The sequence below is a fragment of the Athene cunicularia genome, assembly GCF_003259725.1.
Source record: "Athene cunicularia isolate RWA chromosome 7 unlocalized genomic scaffold, athCun1 chr7_part1, whole genome shotgun sequence".
Classification (NCBI taxonomy): Eukaryota; Metazoa; Chordata; class Aves; order Strigiformes; family Strigidae; genus Athene; species Athene cunicularia.
In genome coordinates, this window is record NW_020799107.1 from 11,242,290 (window position 1) to 11,268,273 (window position 25,984).

Sequence of the window (25,984 nt, forward strand, 5' to 3'; positions counted from 1 at the left end):
CTGGGAAGCTGGCCTATTCGTTTTTGGAGGGTCTGCGTGTTTAAGAGGAACAGGGAGCAAAGAGCAGATCAACTGATAAGACCGCAAACAGTGGAGAGCCACAATGAGCAAAGTGCTGCAGATAGGATGGCTCTGAAGAGTTGGAAGACTACCACAGAGACAAAAACAAGTTACATATTGTCCCACGATCAAATAGTACTGGAATAGAGGATAACGCAGGGGTAATGGGGAGAGGATAAGGGAGAGCAGAAGCAGGAAGAGGCTCTTGCAGAAGGAGGAGGTTGCACAACATAAGAGCAGAGAAGCGGAACACATGGAAATTAACATGAGAAAGCCCTTAATGATAGCATGGGCTGATCACAGCTGGCCAACTTGCAGGAGAAAGGCCAAGCCAAGCCACGGTCCAGGACTGCCTGAGCAGCAAGGGACTGAATGGTCCATGCCCAGAGTGAGTGGAAACATAGATGCGCAGGACTAGGTTCAATCCTAGCAGTGTAAAGACAGGATAACTAGTTATTGCTCCTCATCCTGCATAAAACACACCTTTACCTTCATATACGTTTTCTTTCCTTTTGCGGAAGCCATGCTTTTGATCAAAAGCTTTATGATAGCAAGTGTCAGTTCATGAAGGACAGGTTAGGCTCCCAAGATGAAAACACAAGGAGCTGATATTATGTTGATCTAAACTGATTTGTGATTTGCCTTCTAAAAGGTACAAAATTGTATTTTGGCTTACAGTGATGGATGAAGGAGGGAGAATAAACTATTCATCTGTTAAGCACTCTTCATATTTCAGATCAGGACAATTTTAGCTGTGGTGTGCTTAGCAAAATTTTCTGATGTGAGAAAAATAACTTAAGAATTCATAAGAGCTGAGGTGCTATAATGATTATACACCATAGTACTTCTTAAATAAAAAGTAATTTAAAAATAAAACTGTAGCCATGGGAACAGGATCTTCAACTTAACATCCCCAAATTCTGTTCTTCCCTCTACACCTGTTTCATCTAAAAGGTGCTTCGATGCTTTTACCATTTTAAAGAGATTCAGTCATTTTTTATTTATTTGCAAATTACTTTAATGAGAATAGCCAGATATTCATTTTGCAGAGGGGCACAGCAAAACACTGATACTTTGGAAAATAACACAAATCGGCCAGAGGAAAATGGAAAGCATTGCACATGTCAGCCAACCAGGCACCAGAGTAGCAAACCTGTGTTATCATCACCTTTATTCACTCCTGCTTCTTTTAAGCAGATTCTGATTCTTTGGTATTTCCAGTGTTTAAAACAAACAAAACCCAAACCAAACACACACAGACACACTGGACCTCCTATGAACTGCTTTATGAAGATATTGGGGTAGGTCTGTGTATTCCCCCATTTTGGCTGCAGTTTAAAGCCTGCTGTTGCAAGATGCACATGCAGGGAGTAGGGAATTCAACCTTCAGATAGTTTTATTTTAGTCTCCTAGACCCCAGTCCTTTCCTACTAGAATAACTGCTCTTGGAGCTTCAACTTGTTTCTTGTCCCACAGAACAGCCCATATCCTGGCACCTTTCAGTGCTCTCCGCTTCTTCCATCACAGGCTTCTTTCTTTCATTTGAAATGAAGACCTAACGAGTTGATAGTACAACTTGGAGAGGTATTTTTCCTCCCATTCACTTCTAAAAGAAAACCGAACAAGCAACCAAAGTGTCTTTGATAAGGGAAATTGTGAGGCCATAATCATTTTACTGAATCTCATGAAGTGCATAATGACACATGGGAAAGCCAACCACAATCTGTAACCTCATGAAAGAAGTACTTTCTGAATGAAAACACTTTAAAGCTAAGAACCAAGAACTCGGCTACGTCTTAAAAGAGTGAAATTAAGAAAAGTAAAAGAAAAAGAAATGCAGTGTGCATCTGGTGTATTTTACGGGCTTAATATTCTGCCTCCATTAGGAATGCTGCCAAAAATACTTCAAAAAATGTTAAATCAAGTAAAGAGATGATGCGCTTCCTTTTGAAAAATGCTAAAATGGCATTTAGTAAGACAAAAATTAAGATAAAGCATAGAAATACATTTCTCTTTTACCCTCAATACCTCCAAACATTTTACATAAGCTCCCTGTGCAGCCAAGCTTTGTAGACAGGCTATCAGGAAGGTTTCTCCAGCTTTATAAAAGCTAGCTGCTTTATGGCTTCCATTCATCTGCTCTACCTGTCATCACTGAAACAAGTGAGCTTTTGCTACTTACTCTCTTTTCCTTTCTCTTTGTTTTTTAGCTGCTGAAGTTTCTGCTCTCGATGCTGCTTCTCCAGCTCCTGCTCCTGTCGGTGCTGCTCCAACTTCCTCTGGTGCTCCAACAGTTCCTGCTGATGCTTCATTGCCAGCATCTCCTGCTGCTGCTGTGGAGAAGGGATGAGGGGAAAAACAACAAATTAACACGGTCAGACTTCTCAGAGCTAAACCAGAAGCTGCTATCAGGTGACAATAATGTTGCTTAACTTATAGAAACAAGAAAAATGGCCTTTTCCTTCTCTGGAGGCTCCTGCACCATGACTCACTTCACGCAGTCCCATTTTTAGGTCAGGACAGCACTTATGCTAAACCATAGGCACTATATGCTCCAGGCTTCAGGGCATGGTCCACTTATAAGCATAAGCATCCTGTTTAGAAAGCACCTAATTTGAGAAAGTGACAAAAAGCTTCCACCCGAAGAGGTGCTTCCCCAACCACTTTGCTGCTGCAGAAGCATGTGGCTGGGTCCCCACTTCTGCTCCATGAACCAACTGCTGCCACCGCTGCCCTGCCGGAGCCTGGTGCCAGAGCCTGCGCTGAGCCACAGTGAAGCACTACTCCAGCTGGATCCTTGTTTTCTCTTCACCGTCTGTTTTAAGTAAAACCCCATTAGGATGCTTTAATTACAAATAAGTGTTCACCACGTACAAATCCTATGCTGAAGGAATACTGTTGAACTCGCCAAGTCAGGCACTTACAGCAAAATACAGCATCATCAACACAGGCTCTGCAAGACCAGTTCAGTTCCCTTGCATGTGTTTTTAATAAGTCTTTTAATTACATGACTTTGCAGTCTTATTTCTCCAACAGTCCTTTATCCTCTCTGTGTCTATAGAGGAGTTCCCATGGACGGAGTCAAATATATCTTTTTAACTTTAGCAAACGCTGGCTACTTCTGGTCTGCTGTGCAAACCTCACACCTCAGCACTAAATGTAAAAGCACTAGTTGCCTTGTGGGCATGATCACCACCCATTTATGAGCCTAATTACAAAAGAACTGATTAGAAAATATTTTTTTAAATGAATAATCTCTCAAGAAGGGACTTACCCCAGCCCTTTCAACTCACACACATTCCTGGGAAGAACCAAGAGACAGATTGCCTAATTAAGGTCAAGATTTGCAAAGCTTTCATCAAACGGGGTGTTCAAGACTTGAGGCACCAAAGGCTCCTGCCCCTGTCCACTGTGCAAGTTCCCCCTTAGGTCTCTAAATCCCAGCACCTGGAAGATGTGCATGGACTCACCAACCTCCTGGGAAATTTGGGGTGGATCTCCCCAGCCCAGAGCATCCTTTTTGGGTCCAAAGGGGATTTCCCCCAAGGATCAGAGGTGGCAGATTGATCCACCAGGCCCTGGGGTGGTACCTGTCAGTGCTCAGAGAACACCCTGCATCTTGACAGCCAGCCAGGAGCAAGCCGGGCTGTGGAAAAGCAGATGACAAATGACACGTCTCAGCAGCTTGCAGCTTGGCTAGGTGTGAATGGATCTCCATGGGGCTTGTAAAAGGTGATTCCCCTGGCACAGGGCTCCTCCCTGGAGTTCTACTGAAAATTCTAAGAAAAAAGCTCTAATTAAGATTTACTGCCTCCCAATTTCATTTGCATCCTCTCCAGCAAGATACGTGCTAAAGCCAACTACTTGGGCTGCTCCAATTACTCGTGCAAACTCCCCCGAATGCAGGAGCACGCCGGCTCCCCGCCGCCCTGCTCGCCTTATGCCTGCCCTGCACTCTTTATGTTGGCAGCTTATAAACTAGCAGACTGATTTTAAGCTGGCAACCCTAACCTTCAAACCTCTCACTGCTCTGGCGATAGATGAGATTTCTCCGAGGCTGCACTTAATGGGTGCCTGTGCTCAGATACCACCCACTGCTCCAGCCTCACAAAATCCTGTGTGAATAAAGGGAATAGGGCAAGTCATGGTTATTAAGACAGGGAACCTGCTCCTTCCAAGAGCATGTCTCGCTCCATCCTTCTCCAAACCCTCACCCCACATACACTGATTTTTCCTTCTCCTTTTGCACGTTTTTCTATTTATGCTTTTGACAGAAATTTCTTATTTGAGGTATTGTACATTTGTACCATCCAATGCTTCAGCCGCACATACACTATAGACGATACACATAAAATTATACCATTCTATATAAAGATGCAAAAAAATAATCTAAGAGGTGCTTTACAATCTGCCTGGCTATCTGCTGGAAACTCTTGATGGAGGAGTCCCTGTTGCTGCCAGTTCCAAGCAGGCAGAATGTTGTGAAACACCGAACCCCGGTTAGCAGAATTTGCAGTGATTGCACCTATGTTTCCCTTCCTAATTCTATTGAATTTTATGTAAACAACAAGAAATCCAGACTCTAAAAACCTACAAAAGAAAAACCAAAAAAACCCCTAGAGGAAACTAGTTATTTTTGTTTTATAATTAAGCAGCAGCTTCCACTAACACATCTCCATTTGGAGAAAGAGTATCTTTTCAGACTTCCAACAAGTCCACCACATGGTGGGCTTTTATAACCTAGCCATAGAAAGTATGCAAATGAACAATATTTAATGCACAATATGTTAAAACAGGTTTTGTTATTTTTATGAAATCAGGAGCCTTTTCTCTCCATCTGCAGTCTCCTAAGCTTTGCATGCTATGCTTCCTGCAATGGTTTACATACATTAGGATGCTTTAGAAGGAACTGTGCTTTCATTGACATCTGTAGTGAAATGTAAATGAAAAGACCAATTTGTATCTGGATGGCTTATAGAAGTTTCATTAGAGATATATTGTTTCCGCTGATTTTGACCCTAGTTTCCACAAAGCCTATTCTTAATATAGTTTTCAAATCTTTTCAAAGTTGAAAAAATAAAAATTAAAAAAAAATAAAATGAAGCAACCTCTCCAATCCTATCCATGAAAAGCGAAAAGAAATCGCTTTGTTGGTGTCTGTTGTAGCCTCAGAAAATGACTGAAGAAAACCTATTTGAGTGCTCTGTCTGAACTGTGATGTCTTCTTATGGCGTGAATATTTCTTCATGATTAGGGCTGAAAACAAACCACACAGACAGTATTTGACAGGAAATATATAGTGCAGGCTCAGCAAAATGCAGGGGTGCTGGCGATGCAGTGCCTATACCAGCTTGACGATCACTCAGACTGCATCCTCATTTCCCAAACATTCCAAGGGCCTCAGATAAGGATTTGGGGTGCTGACCCAAGGTGGGGCTTGCATTGCTCGTCCTTGCTGCTACTGATGCTCCATCTTGTTATAACAGATGCGGAGGGAATATAACCATCACATTAAATTGCAGAACCACAGAATCATCTCGGTTGAAAAAGCCCTTGAAGCTCCTCCAGTCCAACCATGACCCTCACACAGACCGTTCCCATCTCCACCAGATCCCTCAGCGCTGGGTCAACCCAACTCTTCAACCCCTCCAGGGATGGGGACTCCCCCCTGCCCTGGGCAGCCCATTCCAACGCCCAACAACCCCTTCTGGAAAGAAATGCTTCCTAAGAGCCAGTCTGACCCTGCCCTGGCGCAGCTTGAGGCCATAAAGTTTTGAAACCATATAGTTTTAAAACTCACTTGATTGTAGACTGTGGCCTAATTTTATATTTTGGGGGGCTTACCATTTAATTTTCTTATTTTAAAATAGGTTTTTCTGCTGATGCTTTGTGAAAAAAGCAGCAAGAGAACCCACCACCAACTAACCGGAGAAGCAGGAAATCTGTTAACATGCAGTAAGCTGTCCCATGCACAAACTGAACTGAAACTTCAGAAAAATATGAGCTTCTGCTTCAGGTAAAGCCATCGAGGTAAATTTTAACAGGTAGCAAGGATTCAGACCTGTGTGTGGCTAACTGCAGCATGGTCTTACCCGCCTGCTGTACCACACACTAGATTTCTTCTGCCAAGGTAATATCCACATGTTGTGGGCTTGGTCTGGCATTTAACCTTCCCTTGACTATCTCAGTTGGGGAGAAAATAAAGTATACTGATGTCTAAAGGCGACATTTTTTGGAGCTGCATTTCAGTGGGACGCAATCTCTCACGCTTAGGTCTTTTGGAATGTGTTTGAGTTAGGAATTCATAAGCATCTCTTGAACTGCAATTCACAGCATACCAAGAGACGCTTAGGTGGCTCTGATAAGGATTATTAATTACTGAGCAAGATGGTGCTCACGTACCACACAATACGTTAGAACTCTCTTGCTGGCAAATGAATCAATGCTGGCTCCACAACACCCGTGTGTTAATTGTGCGTAGCTGGAGCCGTGTGTTTTTTCCTCTCAGCTGTAATGAAATTTAAATATCTGAGAAATACAAAGTGATACACCAAGGGAAATCCCTTGCGTTCAGACTAATTCAACTATCAATTTGAGGACCATATCGTGTGACAAACATACACTGTATTAGGGAGTGCAGCTAGGAATATTTGAATTAGGTGCTCTTGCCAAAATAAATATTTGTAAATATTTATAACTATGGGGATTCCTGCATATGTTTAATGTCACTGCTTCCACTATTTATGAAAACTGCACAAATGTTCAACTGTACCTGTAGTTAGTGTTGCTGGTGCTCCTTTAGCATATATTAATATTAATAAATGTAATAAGGAGAACGTCGAGCATTTCCAGGCATTTATCAACCGTCAGCTACCCATGAGGACTCAGTGGTGCAGTGGATTTTGCCATCACATTCCTCAATTGTCTTCAGTTCTCGAGCATGTCTACCTAGAATAGGCACTGACACCTTATCAGTAAGCACACTGTCAACTTCCACGGCACAAAGAAACCTCTTTTTAAGCAAAGCGGAGCTAAAATGATTTCTTTAGTTGTTACAACAGAAGTGGAAATGTAGTGCTCCAAAATCTTCCAGCAACCTCAGGCCAAAAGTCAGCCAGTGCCCTCTCAGGAAGTGCATGGTGCTGACAGCAAAGATCCCATTTACCAGAGGGAACCAGGGCGTATTTCACAGAGATGTGCAACAACACTGAGCTGTGTGGTGCAGTCACACGCTGGCAGGAAGGGATGTGCCATCCAGAGGGACCTGGACAGGCTGGAGAGGTGGGCCTGTGTAAGCCTCATGGGAATTCAACAAGGTCAAGTGCAAGGTCCTGCACATGGATTGGAGCAATCCCAAGCACAAATCCAGGCTGAGTGACGAGGGAATTGAGATAAGATCCAAGGAGAAGAGCTTGGGGGTGTTAGTGGATGGAAAACTGACTGTGAGCCGACAATGTGTGCTCACAGCCCAGAAAGCCAACCGTGTGCTGGGCTGCATCCAGAGCAGTGTGGGCAGCAGGGCGAGGGAGGGGATTCTCCCACTCTGCTCCGCTCTTGTGAGACCCCCCCCCTGCAGTGCTGTGTCCAGCTCTGGGGGGACCAACATCAGAAGGACACGGACCTGCTTGAGCAGGTCCAGAGGAGACCATGAAGGCTGGAGCATCCCCCCTGTGAGGACAGGCTGAGAGAGTTGGGGGTGTTCAGCCCAGAGAAGAGAAGGCTCTGGGGAGACCTTACAGAGGCCTTCCAGTACTGAAAGGGGCTACAGGAAAGGTGGGGAGGGACTCTTGATCAGGGGGTGTAGGATAGCATGAGTGGAAATGGTTTTAAACTGAATGAGGGTAGATTTAGATTACATGTAAGGAAGAAATTCTTCCCTGTGAGAGTGGTGAGACACTGGCAGAGGTTGCCCAGAGAAGCTGTGGCTGCCCCCTCCCTGGAAGGGTTCAAGGCCAGGGTGGAGGGGGCTTTGAGCAACCTGGGCTCATGGAACCAGATGATATTTCAGAATCCTTCCAACCTAAACCATTCTGTGATTCTATGTTGAATTAAGACCTCCTTAACCACTCCTCAATTTGCTACATGAGTAGCAAGAATGTGAGTCCTTCCTCCATCCCAGTACCTGGCAGACACTACCTTATTTTGCTCCCCAGAAGCCAGGTACTGCCCTCTGCCCTTGCTCCTCTTCTTCTTCTTTCCCATACAGCCATCATTTTAAAGGTGCTTGTCATTTAACTTCACACACCATGGTAAAACTGATTAAAATCTGCAAAGCAGGAGAGGTTTTGAAGCTTAGACTATGGCTCCTTGGTTTTTATAATGTATGTTTTGAATAGCTTACTGCAATTAATGGAAGGTAGAGTAAAACTATCTGTACTCAGACAGCTCACCCTTACTCATGCAGATAATTACACATGCAAGTCTGGGTGAACAACAGTTTGCATACTTATTGCCAATAAATGTTTCCTGGGATCGAAAGTAGCTTAGTGTTGTGTCCAACTCCTAACTTGCGTCTTGATCTATGCCTGAGGTAACCTACTGAAGGTGCTCCAGCACAGTGGGATGTCACCCTGAGCACTTCTGCTGCACTTAGTATCTGCAGGTAATTCCTACTTCCTTCCAGCACAAGGCAGCCAGGGTACAAACAAACACAGATGGGATGGAAAGGTGGCCTGATCCTCCACCTGGGGGGTCAGCATTCCTCCTCACACGTACACGTGGTTTCCACCTCAGACCAAGGCCATGCTGGCTCGGTCCAGCCTGTCACAAGATTGCAGTCTGAAGACACCTTCCAGGCAAGCACAGGGACTTTGTACAACTACTTCACCTGCCACCCCTGAACAAGACATTGGCCTCTGACGGAGGTGACAGCTTCAAAGAAGTTGTAAGGATGCCCAATTGAAATGCATCAAACCTGACAACTTAATGCTAGACAAGAACAAAAAAACCCCAATAAAACCCCTGCAAAACCTCCAACAATGTAGATCTCAGCACCACCTGAACTTGTACTCTTAAAGGCTGAGTTAAGGCATGACCCAGTAAACACTTCCAGAAGCTTCACATAATTGTCCTCTCACCTAGCAGGCAGCAAGGCTGGGGGGTTTTGGTGCAAATAGTGGGTTTAAGGTAAATCATCTGCCACCTGCTTCGGCAAAATTCTACAGTTTTGGGGGGTTAAATCAGGTATTTAAAATGACCCAGAGCTCAGATTCTGTAAAAATAAAGGAAAACAGTAGGTGATGATGACTGAAGAACTCACTCAGACGTGCATACGCCAAATCACACCCATCCCCCGAAAAGTCATTAGCTATGGGTAGAAGCAAAGCACAGATGTCAACAGATTTATGGAAGAACTGTTGTACCAGGTTATTTTAGAGCGATCTCAATGCTGGCCATTCCTTTGGCCAGACTCTCTGTTTCATGTTCTCCCCATCCTGTTTACTAAATTCTCAGGCTGTGGCTCCAGTTTCAGGATTCATTCTCTTGGCTCTACCACAGTGTGTTTCAGATATCTCCTGGAGCACTGGAGGCTAGTCAGAATTAATCAGTTGTACTGGGAGATGGGGGCAGGGGTAGGCGAATTTGTGGTTTCCAGCAGAAGTCATGACACAAAAATCTGAAAGCACAGCTCAGAAGAATGAACGTCTATCGTCTCTCTTCTTGTACACATCAGCAGTTGAACATACACCCAGCGTGCCCCCTTCCAGCTATCAGGCAGGCTAACAGCAGGCAGTCCTGTGCCAGAAGTTCCCATGGGGAGCATCTCTTCACGACACAGTGAAATGATCCCTCCCAGATGACAGCTTCCTGGGCAAGAGACTGATCTTGGGTAGATATATCCTACTGGGAATGTATGGTGTTCAAGTTTACGAGGCTCAAACGTCTCCGGGAAAGGGAATGATAGTTATGTTCCCTATTGCCAGCTCTAAGTGAAAAGATCCCATGTTATTAGTTTGGCAGCTTATATATGGATATATAATTTTGTGTCCCCATTTCCTTTCCATGACATTACTGCTCACCTCTCCTAAAAGGCTGAAAGTTTGCACAGCAGCTTCATCCCTTTAAGCCCTGAATATCTGCAAAGGTATAGTGCTAGGAATGCACTTGTATGTGCCTTGGGCTCCCTAACATTCCAGTTTAAACTTTATACACTTTCTCCAGAAGAAGAGTATTTGAAAGCCTTTTCAGAAAGCAGTGAGCTCCATTTGTAGTATCCATCATGTTCAGTTCCTTCTTTTTTCCCCCCTCTAGAGGTGGAGAAAACTCCTTTGCGTTTGTCTGCGCTGTGCTTTACGCTCTTAATACTGAAGGGGAGGACAAATCCGTAAACCTTGCACCAGGGAGCAGGGAACATCCATCTGACCACAGATGGCAATAAGGAATCTTAGTAAATCAAAGAACCATAGAAATTGTCCTGGTAAAGGAAGAAGACCCAGATGTTTAATACTACATGAGATTTTATCATGACATAAGTGATACCTCAGTCCTCAGAGGAGCAGTTATGTCCACTGTGAACTGTTTCGGGGTGTAGGAAGCAGAGGTGTTGGAATGGGAATAATATGCTAAAATCAGTATGAGGAGCGGAGATGTAGGAGAAAGAGATCCTGTAATGGGAGGAGCTAGAGAAGCCACCACTGGGTTTTGGTCATTTCAGAGAAGGAAATATAAATAAAGAGGAGGCGTGGCTGTATCCACTGATCCACCATCCCCGATCACCTGTATGAAGGAAGAGCAACCCACCCAGAAAGCTGGCAGGGATTGGAGACCTCACCAGAGTGCTCCCACTGGACTTTTCACACAGAGGCAAAAAAAGGGGGGAAAATATGCAGCAAGGATGAAGTATCACTGCAGGCAGCGTGGCTGCCAACACATGGCTTCAGCTGCTGTTCCCGTGAGATGTTGGGTTCAGCTCCATTTGACAGGGAGTGGAATGGGGGTGAAGCAAACTGCAAAGTGCTGCTCGTTGTCTGACACCGGGCACTGAAAGACCCAGCACTTGCAGTGCCCCAAGGAAGGCTGCATGCTGAAAGTGAATGTTCAACATCATCTGATGCTCGTGCAAGCGCAGTAGAAGTGTGGCACTTAAAGGTAACATGTCACCAACATAAATACTAAGTATTTATCATTTTTACACACCACTACCAGTTAAACAGGAAACTTAAACACAGAGATCAATCCAGAAACATTGGTCATAGTGCGTATATGTGAGTGAAGTTATTCATGACATGATTTATGTTTTAAACGCAACTTCATTCTTCCATACGTCAGCTCAATGTTGTTGAGAGACCATATGCAGCAACAGGAATTACATGTTTATAAATGTTAATTTATTTATTTATTTTAAAAATAAAATTATTAATTTTTTCAAGCGAGAGATGGGGCTTACAAGTGTCCAAGCTGCTACATGAATTTGTTGACACTACCCACCCCTTTGTGTGCAGATTCGTCCTCATCGTTCCTGGAAAACATCTTGACTGAGGCTGAGGAAAGTCACCCCCCACTCTTCAAAGAGAGCAAATGCTCTGATCTTACAAAAGCTTTCCCCAGGGTTACTTCCATCAGAAGTTAAGTTTTGTAGAATCCAGGTCTAAGTCTTGGAGTCATCTCTGCACCAGAAAAATGAGGCAAGGTCACCGAAAAAGAACAGGAAGCCGTCTAGAAATAGCAAGAGAGCACGGTACAATACATTCAAGTAGCAACAAGGCACAAAATGTTCAGTCTGGTTTTTTACCGCTGACTGTACCCAGCTGCAGCTTTCTAAAATGAATAATCGTATCATGTCAGAATACAGACAGAGGCAGACACCTGGTATCTCCAGGCTTTTTAAATTTCTCTTGAAAATGATGCAGACTGTGGGGAAGAGGCACTCTGCAGAAGAAAGGCACAAAACGGAGCAGAGGGAGTCTCTCCCTGCTGGTTGATGTAGGCAGGAAAGATGGAGCAGACACGCTCAGCAATGAGAGTCGAGGTATGGGGGCTAAAATGGAAGTTTGCCCTTCTGGAGTGCAACGTGAGGAGCAGGACACAGGGGGAAGGGGCAAGCTTTGCAGGAACCAAGATGCCAAGTTCAGTGTCCCTGGCCTGGGGGCATGGGAAGGTGCCACCCAGCATAGCTGTAGATGACATCAACCCACCAGCAGATTTGAAAACAGCACATTTTTTTTCTGCTAAGCAGGAATTGTCACAGAGAGGACACCAAAAAGCAGCTCTAGGCACTGTCAGGGCTACACTGGAAGCAGCCACACTAAAAGATGATACGATTTGTGCCCACTGAGCTATCCTACAAGCAAACCTGCTATTCCAAGGGCAGGTGGCTCCAAATGAAAGCACAGAGCACTTTCTCACTTCAGCGTCATCAAGGCACAAAGTATAGATAACTCTACATTTTCTTTACAGCATTTCATTAAGTCTTCCGGGCAGATTTTGAAAGACACTTACTCTCCAGAACAAAAATAAGGAATGGCCAGAGAGTTTCACTCCATGTCTCCAAACAAGGGGCTAACACCTCAGACATGTTACCACCTCTCAGATTGGGGCTTGGAAGCTACGCTGATGAAAAACATGTCATCTGAAACCAGCAAAAACTAACAAAACCATCAGGCTTTATCTGAACATTTATATATAGATAAATAGATAGACAGACAGCAGATATCCAATGTCTGAAGACATTCCACGTCTTCTTATTTATTGGCACAGAGCCATTAAGCAGCATAGCATACTCTTAAACGTAGGAAATCATTGTGTTAATAAAAAGAAAACAATTTTAGAATCACTCCTCGGTGAACATTGTTACAAAGCTCTTTTTGCTGTTGCTGCTTATATGCAAACCCATTACTTCTCTGACAATGCTGCATACATTGCATGTACAGCCTAGTACTCCCCCTGCTACTGATGCACACAAACATTTTCTTAGATGATGGGAAAACCAGAAGTAGCATTGCATGACAGAATTAACAACTTTGCATGCCTCCAGGTTAGGATTTCAGGTCCATGAGGAGCTGTGAGGCTCAGTTACTTGCCTATGTTGCTGTCCCATTGCCATCAGGAAGGACTCTTCGGGTGTCTGCTGTCATGTGCTAATGCTGACGTGCGTCAGCATCCTGAATAAGTTTCCGGCTTTAGCTATAAAACAGCCAGAGCTGGGAAGAGCCCTGCTCTGAGCTCAGGCAGTGCAGGAACGGAGGAGATTAACCGCATTACCCACCACGTCCTTTGCTTCTCTGCTGAGCTCACACCGCCTGAGGTGCCTCTAACTCTGCCAAAGCGTGGATCCTGCCCCTCTTCAATCATCTCGCTTCAGCCCTTGACCAGAAGGCAAATGGAAAAGCTTTTGGTAACTTCCAGCTGATCTTGGCTGGGAATGAGTGACTCACAAAGGAAAAAATTCATTGCCGATTCCTTCACAATCAAAGGTCAAGCAAAGCTCACACTGGGACCTGTGGAGACGCTTTCCACCGTCTCACCAGCAACGGCCTGGGCACCAGGCTCCTTATTCCATCCTTGGTTTTGTTTAGGAAGGCAGACTTGAAGGCTATAAATACTGTTACACATCTGGTGAGGCACGCCTGAATGGAAAACCCATCTTGCTGAAGGTAAGCAGCTACAGGAGAGAGGAGCCGTTGCCTCTGCCTCCAGCCAGTTCACAGCAGCCACCAGTGCTCACCAGCTCCAGCTTCCCTTAGCGCACCACTTGCAGATGTCAAACCTCAGCAATCTGCAACACTGCACTGTAGTTGTGAAAGACAGTTTTCCCTATTTCTGTACGGTGTGAAGTCTTCATGAGGCTAGGCTTATTTTCTCTAAGCGTGTCAGAGTTTTCTCCTGACACGCCCCACATGCAATGATCCCACTCCCACCATGTGCCGAGCTCTAACTGCGTCCATTATACTTCCCTTCCACAAGTAGTATTTCACTCGTAGCTTGGCTCTCCAAATTGCACGATCTTCTGGAATTTGCCACCTTTACGTGGAGGCCATTTCTTCCAAAATAAAATGTCTATAAAAGAAAGGACTGCTAAGGTGACACAAGGAAAGGGATCACACATGCACACAGAAGGACAATCCCACCATCTTCTCCTCTCACACTAGGTCAGATGATTAAAACTCGGCTGCTGGAATAAAACCAAGTTCTGAAAAAATGCCAGAACTTCAGATTTCAAAAGGAAAAAGTTATCTACTTGAATAGAAAAACAAGAAATACATGCCAGCATTTTCAAGCCAAATTTCATTTACTTAAGACGACCTTAATATGCTTTGTTTGGGGGTGGGAGGGAGAGATGTTCCCCTCCTTTAGTTCACATCGAGTCAGAACAGTTCCTCTGTTCACACTGACACTATGGCAATAAATGAAAGAAAACTAACACAAAATGTGATTCCTCCTGTACCAGCTACGGGTTTAACATTTAAAATGAGTAAGCTCTTAAAAATGTTCATAGTGCCACTTGCTGTAAGTTAGCAATGCTAGCTGTATGTACATCTGTCCAAAAAATAGAAGAGCTGCTTAAGAAATGCATTAAATCTATTTTTTTACTTTTAGCAGCAGATGCCCAGGCACTGAATTCTTGCCGACAAAACTACTCAACATCAGTAAGTGGAAGAGTGCAAAGTTCTTAAACCCGAACATATCAACAAAAGACAAGACCCAATGCAATATTTGCTCTGCATATGTAACTGTACCCAGACATTTGTCTGCTGTATCCAAAATATGTTTATAATCTAGGAATCGTAAGCAATAGGATTTAGAAACAGGCATAAGACACGGTAAAGCACAAAAATTGCTGCTCAAGTACACACACAGATAAACAAATAAATGCTTTGCACTTGTTGATTTAAATAGTGGATGCTAAGATGTAATGAAAAAAGCCAAATTATTTGATTCTAGACAATGCTAGATATACAAAACATAGTAAGATGCAGAAATTCTTCCTTCTCCACAGAAATAATTTACAAAGCAATTGCAGGATTTAATAGTATGATTAATGAAGGCCCTGATCACCTCTCAAGGAAACCAGTGCCAGGGAGAAAGTCAAACAACTGTCATTTTGCTTGACATCAGAGTAAATTTAGAGCTTTGATGTTTGCATTTTACCATTTTGGTTTGTTACATTAGATTTTGAGGTTGTTCTGACACTGAAAATACTAACAAAATTGCAGGAGCCTCAGGAAGTAAATTTGCGAAATGCACCATCACCTTGCTGAAACTTTGCATTCTGAACAAAAAAAAAAAACCCAACCCCAATGTCAGGGAAGACACTGAAGATGTCCAAGAAGCAAATCTGGTGCAGCAGTAAGGCATGCTGCAAGATGACTAGTCATCAGTCATTACATGCAGTCTTAATCCACATAAATCTGGGCAGGTTTAGGTTCCCAAGAACTCTCTTACCCAAAGTGAGACTCCGTCTCCACCTGAAGAAAGAACTTGATAATCTGTAAAAGTGATGCATGCATGATACCTTCATTACGATACCGTTAAATTCAGGCTAAAACTCACTTTCAACTGAAGAATCTCACAACTACATCACTCAGTCTAAACTATTTGTGTATATTGAACACTTCGCTTTGGAGACAAGACTCTAATGAAATTCCTAATCTCGTCAGTGATGCCATAAACCAATCATCAAACTAAGCTAACTTACTCTGAGCTCCCAAAGAGGATGTCAGGAATTTGTTGTTTCCTTCATGTATTTAGTCTGAAGAGTCAAGTGTTTGAGTAAACAGAAAAGATGTCAGAGATCCTGCTCCTCCCCATGCCAGAGATATGCCCAGCAGTAGCACATCTGCTTTAGACCTTTCACAAAACAGGCAAGTTTGTGTGCTGTGCCCTCCCTGCCCATGGCATTAACAGATGAGGAGAGAAGCAGCAGGAAGCATTTCCTTGATCCAATGTCCCTGCAAGAGCAAGTCCCTCCCTGCACACTTGGAGCAGTGTGGTGTGCATGCACGCACATGTGCACACGGGGCCTTTACTACGCAGCCTGAGCAGTTGATTTTTAAAAAAATACCTGAATTCCTCCAAAAAGGGCCTCATATCTCCATTTCAGACTACTTCTATACCAAATTTCACAATTCAAACCCTAGTGCTTCACTTATACAGAATAAATATTTTTTATGTGTTTTAATATCCCTCACCCTGCTTTTTTCATGAGCTATAAAGGAGCTGAACAGCTCAAGGTTCAAAGTCCAAATACGAGGTTATGAATTTTAGCTCTCTGGACAAAATAATAGCTTCCCTGCACCTACAGTCACTGCACTTAACATAGTTGCCAGTTTCTGAAAGTCGGTTTAATCTGAAAATCATCTAAATGTAGGCTGACGTTGTTGGCTGAGTATGTTTTCCCGAAGAAAGTGCATCATAATTACACGTTAGTATACGGCTTGGGGGTTATTTTATATGTGAGATATCATGGGGTTTATTTCTATAATGTGCTGGTTTATTTTTAAAGCAATTCTGGTCACGATGACACTTACCACTATGAAAGATCACCTTGCAGGTCATCCTTTTTCACATAGGATTGTATCATTCCTATTTTAAATTTTTCATCTAGCCAAGCTTACACATTAGAGGAAGAACTTCATTACCTAATGGTTTAGATATATTGTGCTAACTGGCTTCTCAAAATTAGATCTCTACTTCCTTCTAACAAAGATTTTTACCAGAATCAATCACAGCTTTGACGTAAAAGAGAACAAATATGTTCTTATCATCAGTACTTAGAGCTCGTCCATTAAATCGGAACGATCTTTTCTTATTTTTAATAGACAAATATCTATAGGTACATACAATTATAAGTAAATAAGGCAAATAGTTGTCAGATATTTCCCATCCTTTCCTCTTGGACTGCAAATGTGGTAACTGTTCTTGTGCTATTCATGCATAAATGTGTAGACATGTGTATACATACATATACACACATGTATACACTTACTATCAATACATATGAGCATATATATATATAAATGTATTTACACACAAGCACCTCCCCAAACCTTTATGTCCTGAGGAGATCACAGCGGATCCACTAAGGACACAGGCATTTGCTGTCAATCAGTCTTCAAACAGCAACTGTTCTGAGAAACCAAAGCTCATATCTGTGTTTGAAAAGTCTGTAAATAATACCATTAACTTTTAATCCTATCTTCCCCACTCTGACATGTATTCTGTATTAAAATGAAAGTTATATAAGGTTGAATTGAGGTTGCTTTTTAATATTACATTAACGCTATTTACCATGTGCAGTGCTAATCCCCCTTTGAAAAGAGAGCATATTAGCAATTCTGAAAGCTTATGTTACCATAGCAATAGTCTATCACTGTGAAATATTTATATAATGTCTAACATTTTCACTATGCAACAGCCATCTTCTAAACTGTACTTACTACTTATCCTGTGTGTTACGTTTTCTCTCCGTCCCATGCGACAGAGCAGTGCAAAGCATCCGGCTGGTGCCTAACTTTCACTGTGCAACATCAAAAAATTCTCCTGGTGTGCAGACCTACCCACACCTGCTGCATCTGTGTCTCCTGTTCCTGCAAACACACTAAGGTCCAAACATTTTGTTTGCATTTTGTGCTGACAGCACGTATCCAGTGAGCAGTTTATATGCCACTCTATTCCCAAATGTGTGGTATTAGTGACAGTAATCTAAGAGCCCTCCTGTTGGGTTAAATTCTTCTGAAATTTCCCAGATCCAGGGAAAGCAAGCCACCTGTTGGCAGTAGGGCACAGGACTTCTGAATATGTACAGATGGGTGGATAATGTTTAACGTGACACCAGCTTTCACAGAACCATTCAGGTTGGAAAAGACCCTTGGGATCATCGAGTCCAACCCTCAGCCCTACCCTACAGAGTTCTCCCCTACACCATATGCCCCAACATCTCATCTAAACGACCCTTAAACACATCCAGGGTTGGTGACTCCACCACCTCCCTGGGCAGCCTATTCCACTGTCTGACCACTCTTTCTGGGAAAAATTTTTTTCCTAATGTCCAGCCTAAACCTCCCCTGTTGCAGTTTAAAGCTGTTCCCTCTTGCTCTGTCACTAATCACCTGTGAGAAGAGACCAGCACCAACCTCTCTACAATGCCCTTTCAGGGAGCTGTAGAGAGTGATGAGGTCTCCCCTCAGCCTTCTCCTCACACTAAACAGTCCCAGCTCCTTCAATCCCTCCTCACAGGATTTACTCTCCAGGCCCTTCACCAGCTTTGTTGCCCTCCTCTGCACTCGCTCCAGCACCTCGAGATCTCTCTCGTATTGAGGTGCCCAAAAGTGGACACAATGCTCAAGGTGTGGCCTCACCAGTGCAGAGTACTGAGGGACTATCACCTCCTTACTTCTGCTGGTCACACTATTGCTGATACAAGCCAGGACACTGTTGGCTTTCTGGGACACCTGGGCACACTGCCTGCTTTCCCTCCTCTACCCTGCTTTCTCTCCTCTACCCTATCCCCCTTTTAAATCTTGGTGCTCACATCTCTTTACAAAAGTTCACTCTCTAAACACGGGTTACCAAGTCCAGCACAGTATCTCCACCCTCAAAACAAATTAGTTGGTGCATCTCCTCCTGGTAAGGGGATGCTTTTGCACACCACCCAAGGCAGAGCTGCCCATCACTTACTTTGATGTGCTCATGCAGCTGGGCCTCATGCTGCCGGGAGAGCTGCTCATGCTGCCGCTGGAACTCAGCAATGAGGATCTGTCTCTGGATCTGCTGTTTCTGCTTCAGCGCCAGGAGCTCCTGCTGAAGCTGCTGTTCCCGCAGTGTTGGCTCTGTCACAGGCATGGAAAACTGGTGGTCCAAGCGCAGATCCATTGGGACTGAAGTCGGTGCAACTTGCAAGGGCAGTGCTGTGGTCACATCAACTACAACATGAAAACACAAGAGGAGAGATAAATATATTCCCCATTATCACAGGGATCTAGTTCTCATACTGTGTCCAGCAAAGACCGTGAGGAACCATGGACTGAATCCAGAATAGCACCACTAAACTCACACCGTTTTTTAAATGGTAAAAAACTACTGCAAGAATTCAGAGTTCAAGAAGTTTTCCTCCAGCCACCACTTCCTACAAATAGTAGGACATTTTCCAAAAGCAAAGGCCTTCAACACATTGTACATGACCCTTCTTGATACCATTCTACATCTGCGTATTCAAAACATACACCTCCACTCCACTCTTTTGGCATCACTTGAAATAAGAAGGATTAAGATTAATCTACAATTTAACAGAAATTATCAATCTTGCCTTACAACGGATGGACTCCTATGGTCAGGAACATGAGGGTCTCACTTTAAGAAATTTATGCAGAAAAACACTATGTGCTGTATCCTTTTTAACCAGTTTTGGAAAGGAGTTTGGCCGAAAGCAAACACATAATGAATCGCCTCAGAAAAACTGTTAAGTGCTTCAGTGACAGACTAGACTAGACTCACTCACTGCAACCACCAGAAAGGTGCAAACGCATCTCACAGGCAGTGAGAGGAAGCAGGTGCCCAAATGCAAAATCTTTCCTCTGTTGTTCAAGTCTGTCCCTAGTGGGACAAACCTGATGCACAACCAAGATTCAGGCAGAGAATGTGTATCAGAGGACCTGTAACTCTGCTTCATCATAAGAGATGTATGCTAAGAGAAGGAAAAAGGGAAAATTACCACCTTGATTACCTGTGTAGTAAAGATCAGTTCTTTGCTTACACAAAAAGCATCTTCCTGAAGACAAGGGGCTTGTTATTAAAAAAAAAAAAATAAAAAAAAGGGCAACAACAGACATCTACAAAAATTACCTTTGCAATAACTGAACTCAGCGTCTTTCTGCTAAAAAAAAAAATAAATTACTGCCATCCCATGAATGACTAAAAATTTCTGTATTTCACCTGAATGACAGTTCTGCATTTCACACGTACTCCGTACATTTGCCACATTTAACACCTCTCTACAGGGCAATCACTCAACAACCCTTCTGATACCTATGAATGAACATAATCTGCAGAATAAAAGAGGCTAACCCTTCAAAAACATTGAACTTCAACAAAATTGGTAAGGGCTTTTTTTACCTTGGTTGGTTGGGGTTATTATTTTATCTAGTGTTTACTTTTTTAATATTTAAGATACATTTTGCAAAGTTGGGAGGGAGCATCAGCAGCATCACTGAGGCTGCCTCAGTCACACACCTGCTAAGACACCCACTCCCCATGAGAGGGTTACCCAGGGTTTGCCTGGGAGTCTGCAGGGCTCCGGCATGTGCCTGGGGAAGGCTATGAGATCTCACTGGGGTAGAGATGCCACCCTATCACAAAACCATTGGTACAAGCCACCACGAGGCCAGCCTCAGTAGGACAGACATCCTTCCAAAGAAAAAGCAAAGGCAGTTTTACTACTCAAAACCTGGTTTCTCCTTGCCTACAAATGAACTAGCTGGTGAAATAAACTCTAATTCAAAAGGAAAAGGCATGTAAAATGTTTATGAATTGCAAAAGGCTTAAGGAAAAGTTTTACTAAGACAAACCACCACCTTTCACCACTTGGATGTCACCCATGAAAATAGTACTTGAAGAGGAACTTCCATTTTATACAAAATTAAACTTTTCTTTCCCTTCAAGCCTGATCATTAAACCCTAGCTCTGCCTTCAGCTGCCTCTTCAAGTACACGAGACAGAAGCGCAGAACAAGTTGACTCTGTCTTTCCAAGCAGCATGTCTTCAGAGGCGACCTGAAATCACCTGTAAATTGTTAGAAATAAATAAGGACTCTTGTGCTGAAGGCGGCATGCAGCCCGGGTCACACAAGCCACTTCACTGTCACCCTTCTGTGCCATCACCCAAGAAAGAGCAATACCCAGCAAATGCCCACACATAACCTCTATCAGGACAATAGTATCATCAATCCCAGAGAAAAGGTTTATAATTTTTCCCCAAATGCTATCCACTTATTTATTTTTGCTATCAATTGAGAAATGCATAAGAACTTGATGTTAGTAAAATCTGAAGCTAAATGAAGCATAGAGGCACAGATAGATAAAATAAAATTAAAATACAGTGGAGTAATTCAGAAAAAACAGGGGTGTTTTGTAAGGTGGCCCCATGCAAACCAAAATGCATTGCCCTGCTGCTAAGGGCCAGGCCACAATGCAGGGACAGGGACCACTGGAAAGGCAACTCCATCCTAGACAGAAGTCCCTTGGAAAGCAGGATGTTGAGCAAAGTGGTGGTGTTTTAAAAAAGCACAGCCAGGGCAATGCTGCTGGAGCTGAAAAAGGAAAACAAGAACAAAAATCATATACCAAAGGACGAACGTAGATATTTTGCTCGCTCTCTGCAAGACCAATTTCAGGGACAACATCATCACTTCTTCAAAAGCAGAGAAATGTAGCTTAGTAAAGAAATATAGCTTAGTGCAGGAAATGAAAAGCACAGTAAAAAAAGACAACCCATTGCTTTTCTTTGAAAATAAATATGCAAAAAAGAGCGGGGAGGGTGTTACAGAGACAAAATTATCTGAGTTGAGTTTCTTAACATTTCTGGAGAAAAGGGGCTGTGGTTTTGTGTATCACACAGTTGGTCTGGAAACCCTGGGTGCCCTGGCACTCCTCCGAGACTGGGAAAGCAACACTAGCAACCTCAGCAAGCCCAGGGCAGCAGAGGACACCCGGTACTCTGCCAATGCTGTCCCTCCTGCCCAACACCCTAAGGACAGGTTCTGCCCACAGCCACAGGACATATGACCTCCCCTCAAAGCAGGCAGCAGGGTTGCAGGAGCAGAGTACACATGCAAGAGCAGCATGCTTCCCCCTCCCTACATTCAGCTTGTGCTGGGTAGAAGACTTTTTTTCGGATGGAAACATTTTCTGCAAAAGGTCACATTACTGGAAGTGTTGCTATTTTTCAACCCACAAGCTCTTCCCTCCACTTCCCTGTTGTTTTCCTTCCTGTGGGCCTTTTCCCTGCTCCCCTCTCTTCCCCACAGGACCAGAGCTGGGATTCCTCACCACAGATCACTGAGTTGCAGCCAGGGATTTCAGGGAGAACACCACGCTCTCACCTATATATACCCATTCAAATGCACCTAAAAAACAGAGTCCTAAGCTCTCCTTGGGAACGGCCGATGCTTTCCTACGTGGTCGGTACTGTGGTCAGCCCCTTCTCTGTCCTGCCCACGAAGCATCCCTATGGCAACTGCTGCAGCCACTCGCACAGAAAAAACTCTTCATTCGTCTTCCCCGCACGCGAGTGGGAGCTGACAGCTCGAAACCAGCCCTGCGGAGGCTATCTTGTTTCACGGACTGTCGCTTCAGATACTTCTCATCTTAGATGCGATGGTTTAAATTGGATCCCGGTTTGCCAGGATTTCAGAGTGACAGAAGAATGTTTTTGGATTCCTCCAGCACTGGTCAAGTTCAGGCAACCTCAGAACAGCCCTACCTGCCCCAGAAGCACAGTTTATGGGACAAAAGGTGCAATCTGAAACCATCAGGTGTCCCAAGGAGTGTGGGAAATGGGACATGTCCTGGAAAAGTAAGAAAGTAAAGTGTCCATGCCAGCAAAAAATCCATTATTATGTTGGATGTATATGGCAAATGGAGAGAGGAAAAAAAAAAAAAAGAGTCCTAATGCAAACTAACATGTATTTGTACAAAACAAATAAAAAAAGCCCCCCAAATGCAATCCATCTTTAAGAATACGACGCGCTATCAAAAATCCACTTTAACCATCTGCATACAGATGCTATATCCTGGGCATTACTAATGTAATTACTGTATGTTATGAAAGAGGCACAGTACCTATTTCTGGAATAGCAGCAGTTTTATCAGGTGGCAAATCTAGAGGAACCCCACAGGCTGCCGCACCATTTCACCAGGGGCAGCAGCTTTCCATCCACCTTTAAAAAAAGCTGAAATAGAACTGTACAACTCAGCTTGGTCTTCCCCCACCGAATCAAACCTATAGTGATCGCTCCAACGTAAAGGATGTAGACACACCTGACAATCAGCAACGCGCAGGATCCACGAGGAAATGATGTCCAGGCAAGTGCTGGATATGGACACGAGCACAGTGTTGCTGCTGGAGCTCTCCTGTTACTCCCTCCACCTCCCAGATTTATAGACAAATACTCCAGAGCTCCAAAATTCTCCAAAGATAATCCTGAGTATGATTTAATGCAACTTTATAACCCCCAAGGCTCCAGGAGAGCTCGAAACAGTTAATCCTAGAGGATCAAACCCAGTGAGTCAGTAAACCAAACAGTGCAGCGGGCTCCGTGAATCACAAGCCTTTTAAATGTGTTGACTATTTTTATGTCCAGCCGAAGATTTCAGAGCACCTGGCAATAACATCTCCCATCTTTTATACATGTGGACTAAAGGTCAGTGTTACTAATACCGAGGTAGCAGTCATCCACTCCCGCTTACCGGTCTCCGCATAAATCTGTTTATCTTCAATACAGCTCACTGAATTTGTCAATGCTATTTAGGCTATATGCAGTTTTCCTTGAAATCTGCCTCTGACTTCCTACATACACCTTTACGATCCAAACACTGTGTTTCCTAAAAGCAGAAAATAAAAGCTTTTAACACGTTAAAATAAACCCATTTTCAGCCAGAAGGTATACACTACTACTTATGATTACTACTACTTGTGATTGTGTCTTGTGATAAATGACTCCTGCTTTATGCTCTAGTAACAGCCTTAACTTGCACCATGCTGGGTTACAGTCCTGAGAAAACTTGACAAACCTCCCATTTCCCATCCAAAGGGATTCATCCCCCCGAAACGCCCGACGCGCGGGCACAGGGCGCCAGCTGCAGCGATCACGACCACAATTCCCATTCAGAGTCTCAGCAGAGGCTGCGTCATCCCTAACTCTTACTATTTCAGTCTCAAAAAAACCCCTATTTGAAATGCCATGAGTTCCCCACAGAAGCGGCGAGTGCTTCTGACCTACAGAGCCCTCCCGAAAACAATAAAACCTTCTCTGCTTAATGAACACATCATCAAAACAAAAAAGCCTGTATTCTTATGAATATTTTATGGTAGACTAGAAAATTGCTTTTATAGGTTCTGCCTTGAGAACATATTAATACAATCAGATTCATGACGTTAGCAAAAGCACAAAGAGTATATTCAGAGTTTTAATGAGAAATGCCAAACTCATGAATTAGAAGACAAGATCTCGATTATGAATAATAAACTATCTAATGTTCTCCCTGCCTTTTCGTTCCCTGTAGGAACAGACGGAGAAAACAGGAGGAATTTTATTTTATTTTATTTTTTAACTGAGGCACATAGGGATTTTTTTTCAGATCAAGTTACCATTATTTTTATACCAAGTTAGAAACACTCTGCCGGTTTTTCCCTCCCAAAATAAATAAAACATGGCTATGTATCAAAGACTGCCTGCGTGTTGTACGTTAATTAAGACCTAAAGCATTTTAGTCCCCATCGATTGCCGGCACAGAGCAGCCTCGTGGTTGAGATTGTAAATTTGACTTCTCGCAGCTTGCACATAACACCGCTGAGTGGAAGTCATCTTAAATACATTTAAGTTGTTAAAACATTTGCTGTGAATAAACTGATAACTTCAAACCTGAAAGCAAGGGTGTATTTTCTACAAAAAACGTTTGACATTAAAATAATTTCACATAAAGGCTGCAGATAAACACATTATCAGAGAAGTCATATGTTGAGTTTCTCCATGCTCCAAAATGGAAAATAACTTCTCCACAGTACTGAGTATTTTGGAAGGAATTAGGGGAAGGTGATACTACTTAAATATGTGCATACATATTTAAATAAAACTAACAGTAATAACTGTATTTTCTTCCCCTACTCTGATACAGCATTTTCATGCAAGTCCTTAAAGGATGAAAATATAGACAGATTGAGTCCTGAAAACACACTAAAATGTATGTTAAAAAAAAATTTCAGTATGAGATGGACACGGAATATTTGAAGCAAAGATTTAAATTCAAATCTCATTTCAGCATAACCTTTACTTAAGCTGAACTTGAAAAATACTTCTCAAACTATTTTTTTTTTAAATCAAATGCTGTTGCCAGAAATACTTTTTTTCCTTTTTCTTTTTTTCTTCGTCTAAATTTAAGCAACACACAAAACTACCTCTCACATTTTAAATACATCATCACAAATGGAAAGCGCATGAAATGTTTTCCCCTAGATCTCCCTCCCTCCGGCACCGAGCAAGTCCCACTGAATTTGCACAGCTCCTGCCCAGCCACCCTGCTCCTTTACTCGGCAATTCCCTTTGGTTTGAAGGGAGAAATCACATCAACCTCCCTAAATCTGCTGCAAATCAGGATGAGTGTCTGGTCAAGGCTGGATGAAGAAAAGCAGCACCCCCCTGCCAGCCCCAATAGTATATAAAGTACGGACATACCACCACGTGCCTGTGACAGAGTGAGCTTAGGAGACAGAGTGCAGAAAACCCCTATAAAAGAGCATTTCAGCTCCCACAGTAACTCTACAGTCCCTGGTGCCTTTCCAAATCGCCACACACCAGGGAGGGGACGCTCCTCTGGACAGCTGCGGCTGAACCTCCCTGGCCAGGGCTTTCCAGAAACCATTGACTCAGCTTCTCCCCTCCTCTCCCCATCTCCCATCCTCTCTGGACTTGGACTTTATTTCTAACTAACGACTTTGCTTTCTAATTACTGGTGTGCAAGCGTTGCTCTCCAGACAGGTTCTGCCAAAAGCGGCACGTCAGCCTTTCAGCACACACATAAAAATAAATACAAAACCGAGAGCCTGTGCTCAGCATCCCCAAGCTCTCCGCTGCTGTCGGAGACAACCCCATCCCGCCCCGCTGAGCCAGCGCCACCCCAGCACGGCACAAGCTGTGGGATACCGAGCAAGCGTGTGCATGGACCTCCCCCTCAAAGCATTATTTTCAGCTGCTTTCATTGCTGGGCAGAAGCAA

The 25,984-nt window shown here is 43.5% G+C and overlaps 1 protein-coding gene across 6 annotated transcripts in view; it reads right to left on the reverse strand.

Annotated features, from left to right (window-relative positions):
• HDAC4 (histone deacetylase 4) overlaps nucleotides 1–25,984 on the reverse strand; it is a 236,519-nt gene that overhangs the window by 100,938 nt on the left and 109,597 nt on the right. For all 6 annotated transcript variants that reach the window (XM_026852598.1, XM_026852596.1, XM_026852597.1 and 3 more), the window contains 2 exons: nucleotides 18,676–18,920; nucleotides 2,243–2,393 (listed from right to left, as the gene is read on the reverse strand). In XM_026852598.1, the coding sequence (XP_026708399.1) occupies nucleotides 2,243–2,393; nucleotides 18,676–18,920 (396 nt within the window). The remainder of the gene's footprint in view (nucleotides 1–2,242; nucleotides 2,394–18,675; nucleotides 18,921–25,984) is intronic.